At 42.9% G+C, this 16288-nt stretch overlaps 1 protein-coding gene and 2 long non-coding RNA genes across 3 annotated transcripts; all 3 read left to right on the top strand.

The window, feature by feature from the left end:
- Positions 1-114: 114 nt before the first annotated feature.
- On the top strand, positions 115-2943 carry LOC123092040 (uncharacterized). The gene is made up of 2 exons (XR_006444132.1): positions 115-2477; positions 2721-2943. It is a non-coding gene; the product is annotated as an uncharacterized lncRNA (long non-coding RNA).
- Positions 2944-4343: 1400 nt separating this feature from the next.
- Positions 4344-5948, top strand: LOC123090086 (uncharacterized). The gene is made up of 2 exons (XM_044511549.1): positions 4344-4940; positions 5031-5948. Exons 1-2 carry the CDS (start codon positions 4344-4346, stop codon positions 5946-5948), a joined length of 1515 nt encoding a protein of 504 aa, XP_044367484.1.
- Positions 5949-8316: 2368 nt separating this feature from the next.
- On the top strand, positions 8317-8647 carry LOC123092041 (uncharacterized). The gene is made up of 2 exons (XR_006444133.1): positions 8317-8394; positions 8500-8647. It is a non-coding gene; the product is annotated as an uncharacterized lncRNA (long non-coding RNA).
- The last annotated feature ends 7641 nt before the right edge of the window (positions 8648-16288 follow it).

Genomic DNA, 16288 nt, shown 5'->3' with positions numbered 1-16288 from the left:
CTCCTCTTCCACGCCCTGCGGCTTGCTCTGCGCGCGCACGCGCCATGCCCGCTGCCGCGCGCTCCCGCGCGCTCCCGCGCGCTCCCGCGCGCTCCCGCCAGCGTGCCAACGTGGACTCGCCGCAGCAGCAGCCGTTCCCGTCCGCCGGCGGCAAGCGGCTGGGGAAGGAGGAGGCCGGCGACGAGGAGGAGAAGGAGGCGGAGGACCCGATTGCTTTTTTGAAGAAAAACTAGGGATCCGATTGCATTTTTAGCCCGTTTATGTGTGGGATCGGGCAGTCAGATTCGCGTTTAACCCAAGCAAAGCGAGCAGTTTTCGCACTTGGTAGTTTTTTGTCACGGATTAATAAAAAAGTGGTAGTTTTCGGGACAAAATCGTAAAGTGGTAGTTTTCTGTCACGTTTCCGCGAATTGTGGTAGTTTTTGGTTAAATACTCCCTTTTATAGTTACCGCTTGGATAGGATACATGGAGTTCATATTCTATCAGATTTTATCCCTGAGTAATTTGGTCCTAAAGATGTCAGGTTTAAGAATGTGCCACTTTAATGTCTGTTGTGCGGCCTCGGTTACACATAATTTGTTCCTAAAGATGTCATTTCAGAATGTGCCACTTTAATGTCTGTTGTGCGGCCTCTGTTACACATAATTGCACTTTTGTCCTTATGTCTTCGATTTTGCTTTCAGAGGTTCTTAGTGCTAGAAATATTATTGTTCCGGATTTTAGCTGTACTACTCATGCCACTCTTTTTTTCTTGCTTTGTAGCTGAAGGATTAGTGAGACTGTTTGGGCTGAATTCTGATTTTGTAGCACTTATTCCATGTGAGGCAGGTAGCATATTGATATCGTCCAGAAATAATAGTGTCATCTCAACTTCTAAATAAGAATCTAGCAGATGTGCCTACTGGTTTATGATGGCACCATAAATAATAGTGACATCTGTTTTGTATCTTGCTTGTAGTGTCCAGATTTCCAATTTTGTTGCTATATCTTTGGCGGTGAGTTGATATCGATTTATTAGTTCTAGAGACAAAAGAAATTTGAAAGCGTGAATTTTATCTAATCCATGTTGTGCTTCCAACTTTGAAGACTGGAGAAGATGTAATTCTGTTTGACCTCTCTTTCATTAATCCGTTAGGAAATATATATGATGTAGGAGAGTTACACTATCAAATGTTTGGAATACTTCTTCCATGTTGAGATGGGATGCATATAGTTAATGACATGCTTTTGAGTTCATATAGACAGTTCATCATAGAAAATGCACCGCACTGTATTTTCTTTATATATGAATTTAGAATACATCATTACTATTTTATCGATCATTCTTACTGGTTTCTAATCATGATATTTGGCATTCTCTTGCACAAGGATATTGTGGTATGGTAGTTCTTATTTTTTGTGAACCGATTCTATCGTGCTTCTACTTCTATGTGTTTGTTGATGATTGAACGGAGGTTAGATTAGATTATTGCCATGGTAGTTCTCATCTTCTTTATCTGAAGTAGTAAGTTTGTTTGATGTTTTCTAGCTTTCCTTCGATTATGAAAATTCACAGAGAATGTCCCATTGTCACTTCAAGGAGTAGCAGCTGATATTGGTGCGTCCACCTCCGCGTCATGCCCGGGCCGAACTGCCACACCCCCTGGTTCTCCACATTTTCTCTTTGGTGTTTTATACATTCAGTTATATCCTATCTTATCCAGTATGTCTCATATCTTAGTTGATTTGCAGTTTGTACTCTACTTTACAAACATTGCAGAAATATTCTACTAACAGCTTATTTTCTACTGTTTGGTTGTTTAAACTAAGAAATTAAATCTGGACCCGTACAAATCTTGAGTAAAATATATGCTAATTAGTTCCTCTTGTTTAATCTATTCTAGGATTGGGCACTACACATAGAGCTAAAAAGTTACATTGCCATTTTAAGTGCAAACAAACAGGTTAGGTGGTGTGTACCTTATTTCAGGATCAACAATCGGTGAATCGGATCTAAGGTTTGAGTTAGTACTGAGCATTGTGTATTCTAGATGGACTAATTGAGTGTGCTAATTGAACCATATTCATGGTGTTAGTCTGAAGTCAGATTATGCGATTCACTCGTATTAATGCCATTACTATTGGTACATTAGATGAATTGGGAGAGTTAAGTTATGGGCTTCTTGCCAATTACATGCCCACAAATTATACGTTGTGACAACTTTTCTCTTTATGACGAGCATGTGATGTCGTAACTTTCCTTTGGAGGACGTGGGGTCATTTTCTGTCTATTAAATATCTGCTTTGTGCTTTTGGAAGTGTCTAGCAGGGCCACAACTTATGAATGTAGTTGCAATAATGCACAAGAACTTCTTGTCATTAGTTAAAAAAATAAACTATGGGTCATTTTAACAACATCATTTCACCTTTTCAGTGTCAGCTAAGGTATTCTGGTTTCTTGAGATGGTTTGACTATTTGAGTTTCCATTGGTTACAGGTGTGTATGTCCCTGATGACATGTTGCCCAAAATCAACATTTGTAGCTTCTTTATATATGGCTTTCTCTCTTTCCATCATGAAGTTTAAGTGATTTATATTCCAAATGGGCTTATTCTTACAATCCATTCCTTGCTAATTTAATTTTTATTTTGTCTTGCTGGTCTTGAATTTATACTTTTAACTTATTTCTGTGTGCTATGCTTCTTTGACTACATGTAATCCTCTTCTGTCCTTGGTTCAGATCAAATGTGGAGTCCACTTCTTTCCTTGGTTCAGATCAAATGTGGAGATGATGTTTTTTGTTCCGCTATGACTATTATTTTCACCTTGGTGACAGTCTCACAAATCCTCTTTCCTTTCTTTTGTTGATGTCTTGCCTCCTGTGTACTGATAGAGGCATATAACAGATGCATGTCTCGGATTAGAGAACTATGATTGTCCATCTATTTTATATTTTTCATTTACCTCTTACGAGTAGTTTCCCTAAGTAGAAAAAATTCATTTTTCAGCCATATTGCTTTATTATCCTTTTTTGTGGGAACAATACGAAGCCACACTATGGTGTGCTCTGTTCCCAATTTTACAAACTGGCAAGTTGCTGCTTGATTTTGTTTCTTTCAGATTTTTGTGTGCCTTTCTCCGTTAGAATGTTTCTCCTCAACGACCATATCGATATGGCTGGCGTTTGCAACTGTGATTTTGGTTGAACTGTGCATGATCATCCCTCTATTCAAATTGTTGCTTCTCAAGGATATTTGCAAGAGAAAATTGCTTCTATACCATCGACAACCTCAGCAATGGCTCATTTGCCATCCAACAAAGCTCCGGTGCTTATATACCAGACACGAACAAATTCTATTGCTTTTTTGCCATTGCCGTTAGTCTGCCGTTAGATAGTGTCCGTTTTCCTTGTTAGATTTCCCACAAATTTCAAATTTACCCTTAGTTTAGAAAAAACAACAACTCACGCACGCACCCGACCCTCCCCATCCCACGACTCCACGCACCCCCCGACCATCCCCAATCCGCACGCGCAACGCAACGCCGGCCTCCAGCGAGCCGCAATGGAGGAACCCCCGTCGGCGCCACCACAACCCCCACCGCCACTCCCCCACCCCCCTTCGGTGCCGCATCATGGTGGAATCGTCGCTGGCGCTTCCCTAGGTCTCTCGCCCACCGCATCTCTGATGCTATCTAGGCGGCGCTTCATGGCGGAACCGCCGCCAGCGCTTCCCCAGCCCTTGTCGCACGGCCCCATCGCCGCCGCGCCTGTACCACCGCGTCTCACCACGTCTTCGACGGCCAACACATGGGGCCCAGCAGCACCAACCTCTCCGAGTGGCCATGTTGCCCAGAACCCTAGCATTGGGGATTCCGGCGAGGTGGAGAGTGGGGCAGTGGCGCCGACGGCCGAGGCCCTCCGCAAGATCAACTCCTTTGTGGGCGCACTTGCAGCAGCCCATCTGCCCCAGAATTCCATGCCCGACGAGGAGGACGGCATAGCTGATGAATGTGGCTCGACCTCTCTCTCTGCTATTTGCGCTAGGTAATTTCTCGGGCTCCCTATCCCTTTTTGCTGCAGTTTTTGGTAGTAGAATGCACAATTGACATGGTTTGCATCATCCACAGGATGATCCAGTCTTGTAGCTATACAGTAGAGGTGAAGGTTTGTGGCAGTGGAACCAAAATCACTGGGGATTCGATATTTAGTTGGCAGATTATTGAGGGTAGTAGGACAAGTATGAAGGATTTGCTGGCTTGTATTGCCGGAAATTTTGATTTGTGCTCAGAGGATAATATATTTCTTGAGTACTTTGATTCCATTAGTGGCAAAAATATCTCTGTGTCAAATGATGAAGAATGCATGAAAATGTTTGCCTGTTTTGATCAGAATAGAAGTGGCCATTTGATCATCAAATATTCCGAGAGAAGTGATAATGTTGATGTTCCATGTACTCCTTCGAACCAAACACCATCTATAGCACTGCCTAGTCAACCAAGTAGCGTCATTGATGAAGCTAGTGTATGCCTAACAGATACATATCTTGACAATCCGCATGAAGAATATGAACATGTTGGTGTAGATGAGGAGGACCAGTACTCAATTGGCAGTGTTGGTTCCGATAGTGATGATGAGGTCAAAGAAAAAGATATACCAAATAATGATTATGTTGAGGATAGCAGTGATGATGAGGAATGGGTTGCAGAAGATGCTAGACCGGATGCTATTCCAGAAAATGCTTATGACAAAGAAAACCCGCCAATGCATGTTGGCGCAAAGTACCCCAACATTGAAGAGTTTAGGTTGGCAATTGCTACATATGCTGTAAAGAAAGAGTTCAAATTCAAGGTTGAAAAAGGTGAACCTACTCGATTCAGGGCTTATTGTCGCCGGGCAAAGAAGACGGATTGTAAATGGAGAATTCATGTTGGGAGGTTGGATGACCAAGAAACTATGGAGGTGTGTTAGTCGCATAATTTTGTTGAGTGATCTTTTGTTATAAAATGGAGTTGACTGACACTAGTTTTTTCCATTGTTTATTTAATGCAGGTCAAAGTTCATGTGCAGGAGCACACTTGTTCTAGCGCAAAGAAGAAAAAGAAGCAGAAAAATGCTTCAAAGGCATGGGTGTGTGAGAAAGTCATGGACTGGGTAAAAGAAGATCCTAGTGTTCGGCCGATGGAGTTACGGAGGAGGCTACATGACAAGTACAAGATCAACGTCCAATACATGAAAGTATTCCGTGGCAAAGGGCTAGCAATGGCTAAGTTGTTTGGTGACTGGGATGATTCTTTTGACAAGCTATATGCTTGGAAAGCTGAGGTTGAGAAGAGGTCTCCTGGAAGCATAGTTGCGATTGACCACATGGAGTATGATCAGAAAAAATATTTCATACGGATGTTTGTTGGGCTGAAGCCTTTGTGCGATGGATTCTTGGCTGGCTGTAGACCTTACTTGGCGATAGATAGCACTCATTTGACAGGCAAGTACAAAGGCCAATTAGCTGCTGCTTGTGCCGTTGATGGGCACAATTGGTTGTATCCTGTAGTCTATGGAGTTATTGACTCAGAAACTACTGAAAGTTGGGTGTGGTTTTTGGAGAAGCTTCGTGATGCTATTGGCTCTCCCCCTGGTCTAGCTATATGTTCAGATGCGGGAAAAGGGATTGACACTGCAATCGAACAGGTCTTTGGGTATGCAGAACATAGAGAATGCATGGGACATTTGGTTGTGAACTTCAAGAAAAAGTTTCATGGTAAAGTTTTTGATGATCATTTGTGGCCAGCTGCTTATTCATGGACTCCTCGAGGGTTTGACTATCACATGGCAGCCATAGAGGAGAAAAAGGCTGCTGCAATAGCATATTTAAACAAGTACCACAGCAGGCTATGGTCAAGGAGCAAATATTCAACCTCCTCAAAAGTGGATTATGTGACAAATAATTTGGCCGAGTGTTTCAACAACTAGATCCGCAAGCACAAAGGTCTCATGTTGTTTCAGCTCATGGACAAGATCAGGAGAAAGATTACTGTCAAGTTTGAGAAGAGGAGAAGGGTAGCTAGAAAATTTCAAGGTCGACGTATACTTCCAAGTGTCATGAAGGAGTTGAATGACATAAGCAGGGGGCTGGACATTGAATATGAGAGAATAGATGACATGATTGCAGAGGTGAGTGAGAGTGTTGCACTAGGTGGCAAGTGCCACGTCACTGATCTAGCAAATAGGACATGCACATGCAGGGCATTTCAAGTCTCTGGGAAGCCTTGCAAACATGCAATTAGCTTTATTACTGGAATTAGGGGGGTCACAATAGAAGACTTCGTTGATGATTGTTACAGCGTTGCCAAGTTCGTTGCAGCTTATGCTCCTATTCTTCCTGGCCTAACTGACATGTCTCAATGGCCTAGTGTGAACAAAGAATTCTTCTTGAATCCCCCAATCCTTAGGAGGGCCCCTGGAGGCCAAAGGTGCAGAGGCACAAAAGTGGTGCTGAGAATAGCAAGGGAAAGGGAAAGAAAGGCCATCACCAGTGTTCAATTTGCAAAGCTTATGGACATAGATGGCAAAGCTGCAAAGATGCTGCTCCTGAAGCACTAGAAGCCTATGCAGAAGTAGCAAAGCAAAAAAGGTACTTGCTATATCAATATGAGATTTCTGTTCCACCTGACTCTTGTCTTACTTAAGCTAATATATGAAACTCATGCAGGGACAAAAGAAAGAAAAAACCCATTACAAAAGCTATTTGTACAACATCAGATCAAGCAACTGATGGTACACTACCTCTGCTTCCATGTCCAAGAGAAAATGAAACTGCACTAGCTCTACTTTCATGTTCAAGTGATGCAATTGAAGACGATGTTGCCAAGTCGACATCATCGAAGACTACTAAATCTAGAAGGTATGAAAACTGCACCAAATTTACTTATATTCTGGAGATCTCTATATTCTGTGAGTGTACCATAGTATGTAATCAAAAAAATTGATGCAGATCAAAGGTCATATCTGCTGCGCCTGACAGCCCCGCAATGGGCACTCAAAGCAAGAAGAGAGCTGCACCTAACAGCCAAGCAATGGCCAGTCGAAGCAAAAAAAAGTTGAAACTGTGAAATTCTCTAAAATCTCGCATATTATTTATGTATTGCACCTCCTCATTTGCATGCTATTTTATTTAGAGACTTGCTTGTGTGAACAACATATTTTGGTTGTGGTATTTTGGTTCTGGATGATGTTAACTTGGTACTGATTGTGTAAGATTTAATACGTTGCTTGCTGAATCTCTTCTAAATGGTGTGGATTTTCTTGAGTATTACTCTATTGCTCGAAATATTTGTATGCTGGAATTGTTAGATAGTCACTATATATTTGCTGGAATGTTGAAAATAGAGGGGGACTGCTGTCAAATTTTTTTTGGACATGTTTCACAGTTTGCTTATTTGCCATTGAGGGCAGAATAATCATTTTGGCCACTTACCGGTGTGAGATAACGCTAGACTAACTGCTAGTGGTATATAAGCAATAGAATTTGTTCGTGTCTGGTATATAAGCACTGGAGCTTTGTTGGATGGCAAATCAGCCATTGTTGAGATTGTCGATGGTATAGAAGCAATTTTCTCTATTTGCAAACCTATCAACTCAAGCAAACTATGATTCAAATTTCGTGAAATGCAAGTATTTCTTCTGTAATGGTAAAATAGGAAGAATGCTTAACTAGGATGCTTCAAGGAGGTTTCCTGCTTATCACCCATATGAAACCTAACATATGATTTTTTATTTACAATAATATATATGCATTTTCCTATAGATATTGGGGAAGTAAACTTTTGGTGCTTTAGAAACAACCCTGCACATATATATCAGGTGACGTATTGGCTTGCAGGTATGCTCCGGCTAGGTTGTTTCTTCTCTTCCTTAGGCTATGGTTGCAACCTTTGGCTGCTATGTTGGTTTTGATGTATTTGCTTTTTTATAAGCTTATAGTTTGAAAAACTATATACAATGATTCCTAATTTGATGCCAATAGCTCGTGTGAGCATCCACAGTGATGGGTTCTTGTGCGGATTATCAGAGGCAGCAGCACCGTCGTGGAGTACATGTACATCAATGTCGACGGTGCCGGCAGCAACGACACAAGGTGGGCGATTTGACCAGCGCAACATTCTTGTAAGAAAGATTTATTCCTTACAATCCAAAGCCTCTCCTTAAAAGGTCCATGACCATGATGATCTTTCCCTCGCTTAGTTCAGTGATATATTGTTTTGCTTCTACTTTTGCCTTTTTCACTCAACTACATTTTACTCAAAATGACCATAGATAATGTTTTTTACATCTTGACCAGATTTGAGGAGCTGTGCGCATTTCTGAAAAAATTAAGTTGTGCTTGGTGACATGCCTCATTTCTATGGTTGAATATTTGGTAATTAGATACTATAATTTCCTTTACTGGGTACATGTGAATATTAGTTCGCACAATTCATTTGGTAACTAAAACTTTTAATCAGAACTCCATTTTATGATATAGTGTTACCATTTTCTCCCTTGCTGTGGAAAGCCACCAGCTTCAGGGAGTGCCAGGCTTCCACACAGCCAGAACAGACGCCACCTTTGGCAGGGAGCGTGAGGATTTGGCTTGTCGATACGAGTGATAGCAGCGCCATCTGCAGATTCCGCAGATTCGAGCTGTAGCGGAAGCTGCCAGGCTGCCGAGATGAAGATGGAGCCGCTGCGGCGCTGCGCCTCCAAGCTGTCGGGCTGCCAAGATGCAGTTGGAGCCGCAGTGCCTCCGAGCTGCAGTGGGAGCCACTCCCCCGTCAAGCTACAGCATGATCTGCTGTGAAGATGGAGCCTAGCGTGAGCCGCCTCCACCAGGTCCTTTCTCGAGTACAGTGGGGAGAGTAAGAGGATGAACTGGTCGATGGAATCAAGGCTAACAGTCCACCACGTGGTTATCTCCGGCGTTATATGTCCAGACTCCAGAGTGTGGTTTTTTGCGACAATGGCACGGTTGTAAATTTATCTTTGGTGCTAATTTGTACTTTATGTAACTGGTATAATCTTTATTGTTTCATCAAATTTATTCCCACTTATCTTAATACAAGAGCATATACTTCCACAAGTATCAAAATCCTTCTCTAAAGGTCCACAGACATGTTCGAATGTGTCCGCAAACAGTGATTGATTAACACTCAAAAATTGTTTCCACAATCGGATACCCCATTTGCAAATCATCAAATTCGTGCAATTACATGTAACGTAAAACAATTCTAAATTTTCGCCGGTGACCGTCATTATTGTTTCGGTAGTGTCCATGTCCAACAGCTAGTTGTGCTCCTCAATTGGAGCTTTTCAATTCCATTTTTGAGATTGAGGTGAGGGTTTAAGACCCCTCATAACGGTTTTTTCCTTTTATGGCTGGGTGGAGAGGAAGTGCGGCCACAGCGTTCGGCCACCAGACAGATCGCACCACCTCCAGTGAGGCAGTGGCGACGCGCCTTGCACCGGATCCATGCGTCATTTGGGTGGACGCAATGGATTCCCGCTAGATGGAGTCCGAGCAATGTTGGGCAGACTCTTGCCGAGATCGGCGAAGCACAATGCGAACAACCATCTCCTCCTAGAGGCCGCGTGGGACGAGTTTCCAGTCAACTGATCAAGATGCATTGGACTTAGATCCGCTATCCGCCATGCCGGAGATCGCCTGAAGGGAGTTTGGGGTGGAGGGGAAGTAGAGAGGGTGCGGTGGAATGGAGTGGAGTGGAATGCAGTTAGCGTTTTGTCCAGAGTACAGGCTGGTTGAATATATGTGGGATCGGGTTCGCCCCGGTGGGTGGGCAGGATACGACGTGGCAGACGCATTCCCATATTCTCCCAGGATATGGACTGGATATGGAGGTTGCCGTCCAGTCTAGGCATTTGAGCCGTATTTGACATGTTCGGTTGGATGACAGTTTTGCACCCGGGTAGTGGCCAGGCAGCCCGCTCGGATGTTTGGGCGGATATGTAGGGTCCGGTTGTAGATGCTCTAATGCAGGGTCGTCCTCTTTGAAGTCCTCCAGTTTGCCAGAAATACAGTAAACCACGGGGAAGGACATTATGATAGAGTTTTGTATTTAGCATAGAGGCAGTGGAGTAGTTTCACATGGTGAAAATAGGGATAAAAATATGAAAATCATTAAAGTAACTAAAAGGGGCATATTATCTATAGGAAAAGGAAAAAGCATGGAAAATCATCTAACCTAATGTAAAGAGGGGCAAATTATCAAGTGTCCAAATAAAGCGTGAACCAACCTGTGATTGGATGGTTAGAGGGGGGGGGGGTTCGGTGACCCCCCTCACCACCAACGACCAAGTGGTCGACGGTGGAGGGGGGCCGCCGATAGACGATGCCTGAAGGATTGGCTCTCTTGGCGCGGCTAGAGTTTCTGGTTGCTTGCCTCATAGGAAAGCTAGGCTTAGTTCATAGGCACGAAAAATGTTAATCTTTTCAAAAAAATCATGATCGATTCCTTTGAGCTGGTGAGTCCAGCGCCCCTGCAAGTACATGTGTGACGCCCCTGATTCAATAGGTCTTTTGTTTGTTTATGTTGTCCTCTATTTGCTATTGCAAACTCTTACCATGATCTCCTTATCTACTCATCATATGCGAACTGTTGTGTCGCAAGCATAATAAGCCATACGAGTATATTCATCGCCCATGCAAAGTAAGCTCAATCCAAAAGTTCAAAGGCAATAAATACATCTAAAGCCAGGAAAGTTTATTCTCCGTGGTAAGAGCTACATTACTCTTCTCATTCCAACAACTCTCACAACAACTTCTAAAAGATATAGCTTTATACAATTTAACATAGGTGAGCCTTGCATCCATTACTTAGATGAGTTTAGTCGCCACATTGTGTGGGGCAACACAGTTAAGCTCTATGACCATATGTTCGTAGAATGCAAAAGATCATCCGCGGCACCACCACGCCTGATTGCTACTATGTGTGCCACATGACAGAAACATTTGCAACAGACGACAAAATAATGGTAATCCTTTGCAATTGCCCTGTCCAATTTCATACATTAGCATGGTATAAAATGATATAGTAACTAATCTTTACTGTTATTTTCAATACTTTAGCATTTCATTTTCTACGGGTTCCCTTCTCCCACACATGGATGCTGACCGTGGTGAACTGCCAATCACTACTGGAGATGGAACTACCATTGTCACAACCCGCTTTATCAATGGTGTTGACAAAAGGGCCATCATCACTAAAGGCTGGAGCAACTTCTTTCGTCAGGCACACATGAACAAAGGGCAATCATATGCTTTCACCATCAAATGCACTTCCAAGGGACTGTGCTTGATCGTCTACTCAATATAAGCAAACTGCAAAAGCCCCTTGTTATATAACTTAATATTAGTATAAATGTCTACCAAGACTTTTGTGTTTATCATACTTTTGGATCTTATGTAATCCCCTAAGACCATCCCGTGCATTTAGCTATCGGTTATTTGCTGCTTAGACTGTTGTATGGTATGCTTTTGAAACAATCATGATAAATGAAATATATGTTTTCGTCTTCAACTGCACGTCCAAAGGCCTCTGCATGATTGTCTATCCAATCTAAACAGATCACAAGAATCCTTTGCTACATGAGTTAGTGCATCATTTTTGATCTTACGTAAAACAAACCATGACAATCATGTGCGTATGACTATCGCTTGCTTGCTGCATATAGTATCATGAGCTATGCTTTTCGAACAACAATATGTTAATGCACGCTCTTCCAATACTTGGATTACACTCGGCCTTTGCGCCATTGGCGCAACGGGTCATCTAGTATGATGAAAAGAGACCCGTGGGCCGTAGGTTTCACTAGTGGCTTCTCTCGAGGAAAATAGCAAACGGTGGGAAAACAATTACTGTCGGGGAATTGATAGAACTTCAAATAATTATGACGATATCCAGGCAATGATCATTATATAGGCATCACGTCCAAGATTAGTAGACCGACTCCTACCTGCATCTACTACTATTACTCCACACATCGACCGCTATCCAGCATGCATCTAGTGTATTAAGTTCATGAGAAAACGGAGTAATGTAATAAGAACGATGACATGATGTAGATGAGATCCATTTATCTATTGCGGCAGATATAGATCTCATCTTGTTCTCCTTAGTAGCAATGATACATATGTGTCGGTTCCCTTTCTGTCACTGGGATCAAGTACCGTAAGATCGAACCCACTACAAAGCACCTCTTCCATTGCAAGATAAATAGAATAAGTTGGACAAACAAAAGCCAAATATTGGAGAAGAAATACGAGGCTATAAGAAATCATGCATATAAGAGATCAAAGAAGACTAAAATAACTTTCGTGGATAAAAACATAGATCTGATCATAAACTCAAAGTTCATCGGATCCCAACAAACACACCGCCAAAAGACTTATATCATATGGATTTCCAAGAGACCATTGTATTGATAATCAAGAGAGAAAGAGAGAGGAAGCCACCTAGCTACTAACCACGGACCCGTAGGTCTACAAAAAACTACTCATGCATAATCTGATAGGCGCAAATGGAAGTGGTGAACCCCTGTGTGATGGTGTCTAGATTGGATCTGGTGGTTCTGGACTCTGCGGCGGCTGGATGAATATTTCATCGCCTCCCCAAGGATTTCTGGAATATTGGGGTATTTATAGAGCAAAGAGGCGGACTCCCCCCAGGTGCCACCAGGTCCCCACTTCTTCCTTTTGGTTCATAAAAAATCATCGTGAAGTTGCGTGGCATTTGAACTCCGTCTGATATTGATTTCCTGCGATGTAAAAAACATGGAGAAAACAACAACTGGCACTTGGCACTATGTCAATATGTTGGTACCAAAAAATGATATAAAATGTCTATAAAATGATTGTAAAACATCCAAGAATGATAATATAACAGCATGGAACAATCAGAAATTATAGATACGTTGGAGACGTATCAGGGAGCGGATGGGTGTTCGGTCTCTCCAGACGACCTATCCCTTCCTTGAGGGGGGCGATCGGGCTGTCTGCTTGTGTATATCTTTGTGGTGTGGGTGCAAGGGCCTCATCATTTAATTGCGGCAGTAGTTTCCGCTTTGGTAGCTTTTTGTTTGCTGTTGGTAGTCGTACCCCTCTTCGGCTGCCAGGACTTTTGTCCATCTATCATTAAGGATGTTTTGCTCAGCCTTCAACTTTTGTTGCTTCATCTTCAAGCTTTGCACGGTGGCTATGTGTGGCACCCCGGCTCAGAGAGACCGGAACACCCCGTATTCCAGCATAGAGATAAGTCTTCTGGAATACGACACTGCTTTGCATAGAACATATCAACTCTTTATTACAATCGATATGGATATAAGTGTTCCGACATAATAGGGGGTTACATCGGCATGACGACGTTACGTCTGCCATGGTTGCTCTATGCAAGCAGATAAACAACTCAAAGCAGCGGAATAACTACTAGCAGTGGAACAATGAACAATGACGAGGATGGACTCCACTCCACAGGAACTCTGGCTGGAACGCTTAGCCTAGCTCGCAAATTCGGGATCCACGACAATTAAGCAACAGACAAAGCATGACCTGCAAACTGGCATGGCATGCCATGTCAGTACATTGAATGTACTTGCAAGCTCACAACAACCAACAACAATCAATACAAACAACAACATGGCATTTTCATTTTCGCAATGATGAGCATGATACAACTAGAACAACATGGCATGTACAAGATGAACATGATACCGCTAGGACATTATCAGCATGGCATGAACATATGATTCGAGACATGAATAATGATGGTACTAGCATGCAACATGTTTAAAATAACATGGACCAACTTACTCTGTTCGGGGGTTACCTCGTAACCACCCTAGATATGCCACTCTTACTTACCAGCATGGTCACGAGATCACTTCAATCATTATCAATAATACCATCCGGATCTTCACAAGATCACCTCATTAGTATCAAGAATACCGTTGGGATCCTCACAAGATCACCTCATCATTATCAAGAATACCATTGTGACCCTCGCATGACCACGTAAAGATCAACCAACTTCTTTCCTCGTCAAACCAGGGTTGTTATTAAGTCAGGTTATTATTATTGTTGAATCATAGCGTGAACTACTACGAACTTGCATCCCTGACTGAGGACGCGGCTATCGGTAGATTATACACAGTCTGCAGAGGTTAGCACACTGTACCCACACCACAGAACTCATTGCCTCGTACTCCCATTCGGGTGAACCAACGGCGTTCTGACAGAACCAATCTATTGCCATGACACTCTCCCGACCACTCCGACCAACTCCCCTTTGGGCTAAGTCATGGGTGACCCCGATGTCACCTCGTGACACCCAATGGACACCATCGTGGCAAAACGAACGGTCCCAAACGGGCACATGGTACCAAAACAACTACGGACCCACAAGGCTTATGTCCGCCTACCTGATCAGGGTAGCGCGTGCCCATAACCTTCCCTAGTTGGAGGCACTGATGAGAGGCATGACAATAAACTGAGAATGAGTCTCCCCATAAGAGGCAAGTGTGGTTGCACTTTGGTAAGCTCGATACGGTGGCACTATGACCCAGCCAAGATGTGTTCAAGTTCGACTAAAGTCCGGTTAAACTTGAAACGAGGAACCGCTAAGTCATAACAGAATAACATGATGGAAGAACAATGCATATGATCATGAAATCAACATGAGCATGGATGGATACCAAAACCATTTAGAACGTTCATCTTAACATCAATAAAAATAAAGCATTTACTCTACCGGATGCAAATGAACATGGCATAACGATGATCTCGAATAGCACAAGTATAACAAAGCATAGCACTAATATGAACATCGTATGACCACTATCATCGGGAAAATAACTACCAGGATAGAACGTGATAACAATATTAGCAAGCAAGCATGTAACCAACTAGATGAAAATAATCATGTCATAAGAACAAGCATGGATCCATAAGCATATAAAGCATTCATGGAAATATTAACATGCACATCTTATTTAAATATTCAACTTGAAAACCATGGCTACCGCAAAATCATCATGCAAGTGGCTGTTGTGGCTTGCCTGGGGATGAAGAATACTTCGGGAAGAAGTGTGGACTGCTCTCGAAAAGATTTGTCGGAAGTACTTCTCTCTCGTAGGGGGCTGATAAGGTTTAAGGGCATAATGATCATTTTCACAGTGGGACCATGATATGTCTCCAACGTATCTATAATTTATGAAGCATTCATGCTATTTTATTATCTATTTTGGATGTTTACGGGATTTATTATACACTTTTATATTAGTTTTTGGACTAACCTACTAACCGAAGGCCCAGCCCATATTGCTGTTTTATTGCCTGTTACAGTACTTCGAAGAAAAGGAATATCAAACGGAGTTCAGACGGAATGAAACCTTCGGGAGCGTGATTTTTGGAAAGGATATGATCCGGGAGACTTGGAGTTCAAGCCAGGGAAGGTTCGAGGAAGCCAGGAGATAGGAGGGCACGCCCACCCCCTGGGCGCGCCCCCTGTCTCCTGGGCACCTCGAGGCTCCCCCGACCGACTTCTTTCGCCTATATAAGTCCACATACCCTAAAAACATCAAAGACGAAGATAGATCGGGAGTTCCGCCGCCACAAGCCTCTATAGCCACCAAAAACCTCTCGGGAGTCCGTTTCGGCACCCTGCCGGAGGGGGAATCCCTCACCGGTGGCCATCTTCATCATCCCGGCGCTCTCCATGACGAGGAGGGAGTACTTCACCCTCGGGGCTGAGGGTATGTACCAGTAGCTATGTGTTTGATCTCTCTCTCTCTCTTGTGTTCTCTCTATGGCACGATCTTGATGTATCGCGAGCTTTGCTATTATAGTTAGATCTTATGATGTTTCTCCCCCTCTACTCTCTTGTGATAAATTGAGTTTTCCTCTCGAAGTTATCTTATCGGATTGAGTCTTTAAGGATTTCAGAACACTTGGATATCACATGCCACTTGATGTATGTTTTGGTGATCAAGTTGCGGGTTCCGCCCATGAACCTATGCATAGGGGTTGGCACACGTTTTCATCTTGAATCTCCGGTAGAAACTTTGGGGCACTCTTTGAAGTACTTTGTGTTGGTTGAATAGATGAATCGGAGATTGTGTGATGCATATCGTATAATCATGCCCACGGATACTTGAGGTGACAATGGAGTATCTAGGTGACATTAGGGTTTTGGTTGATTTGTATCTTAAGGTGTTATTCTAGTATGAACTCTTTTATAGATTGATCCGAAAGAATAACTTTGAGG

The sequence above is a fragment of the Triticum aestivum genome, chromosome 4B (assembly GCF_018294505.1).
Source record: "Triticum aestivum cultivar Chinese Spring chromosome 4B, IWGSC CS RefSeq v2.1, whole genome shotgun sequence".
Lineage (NCBI taxonomy): Eukaryota > Viridiplantae > Streptophyta > Magnoliopsida > Poales > Poaceae > Triticum > Triticum aestivum.
Note: the sequence above shows the minus strand (reverse complement) of the source record. Positions and strands in the feature narration are given on the sequence as shown.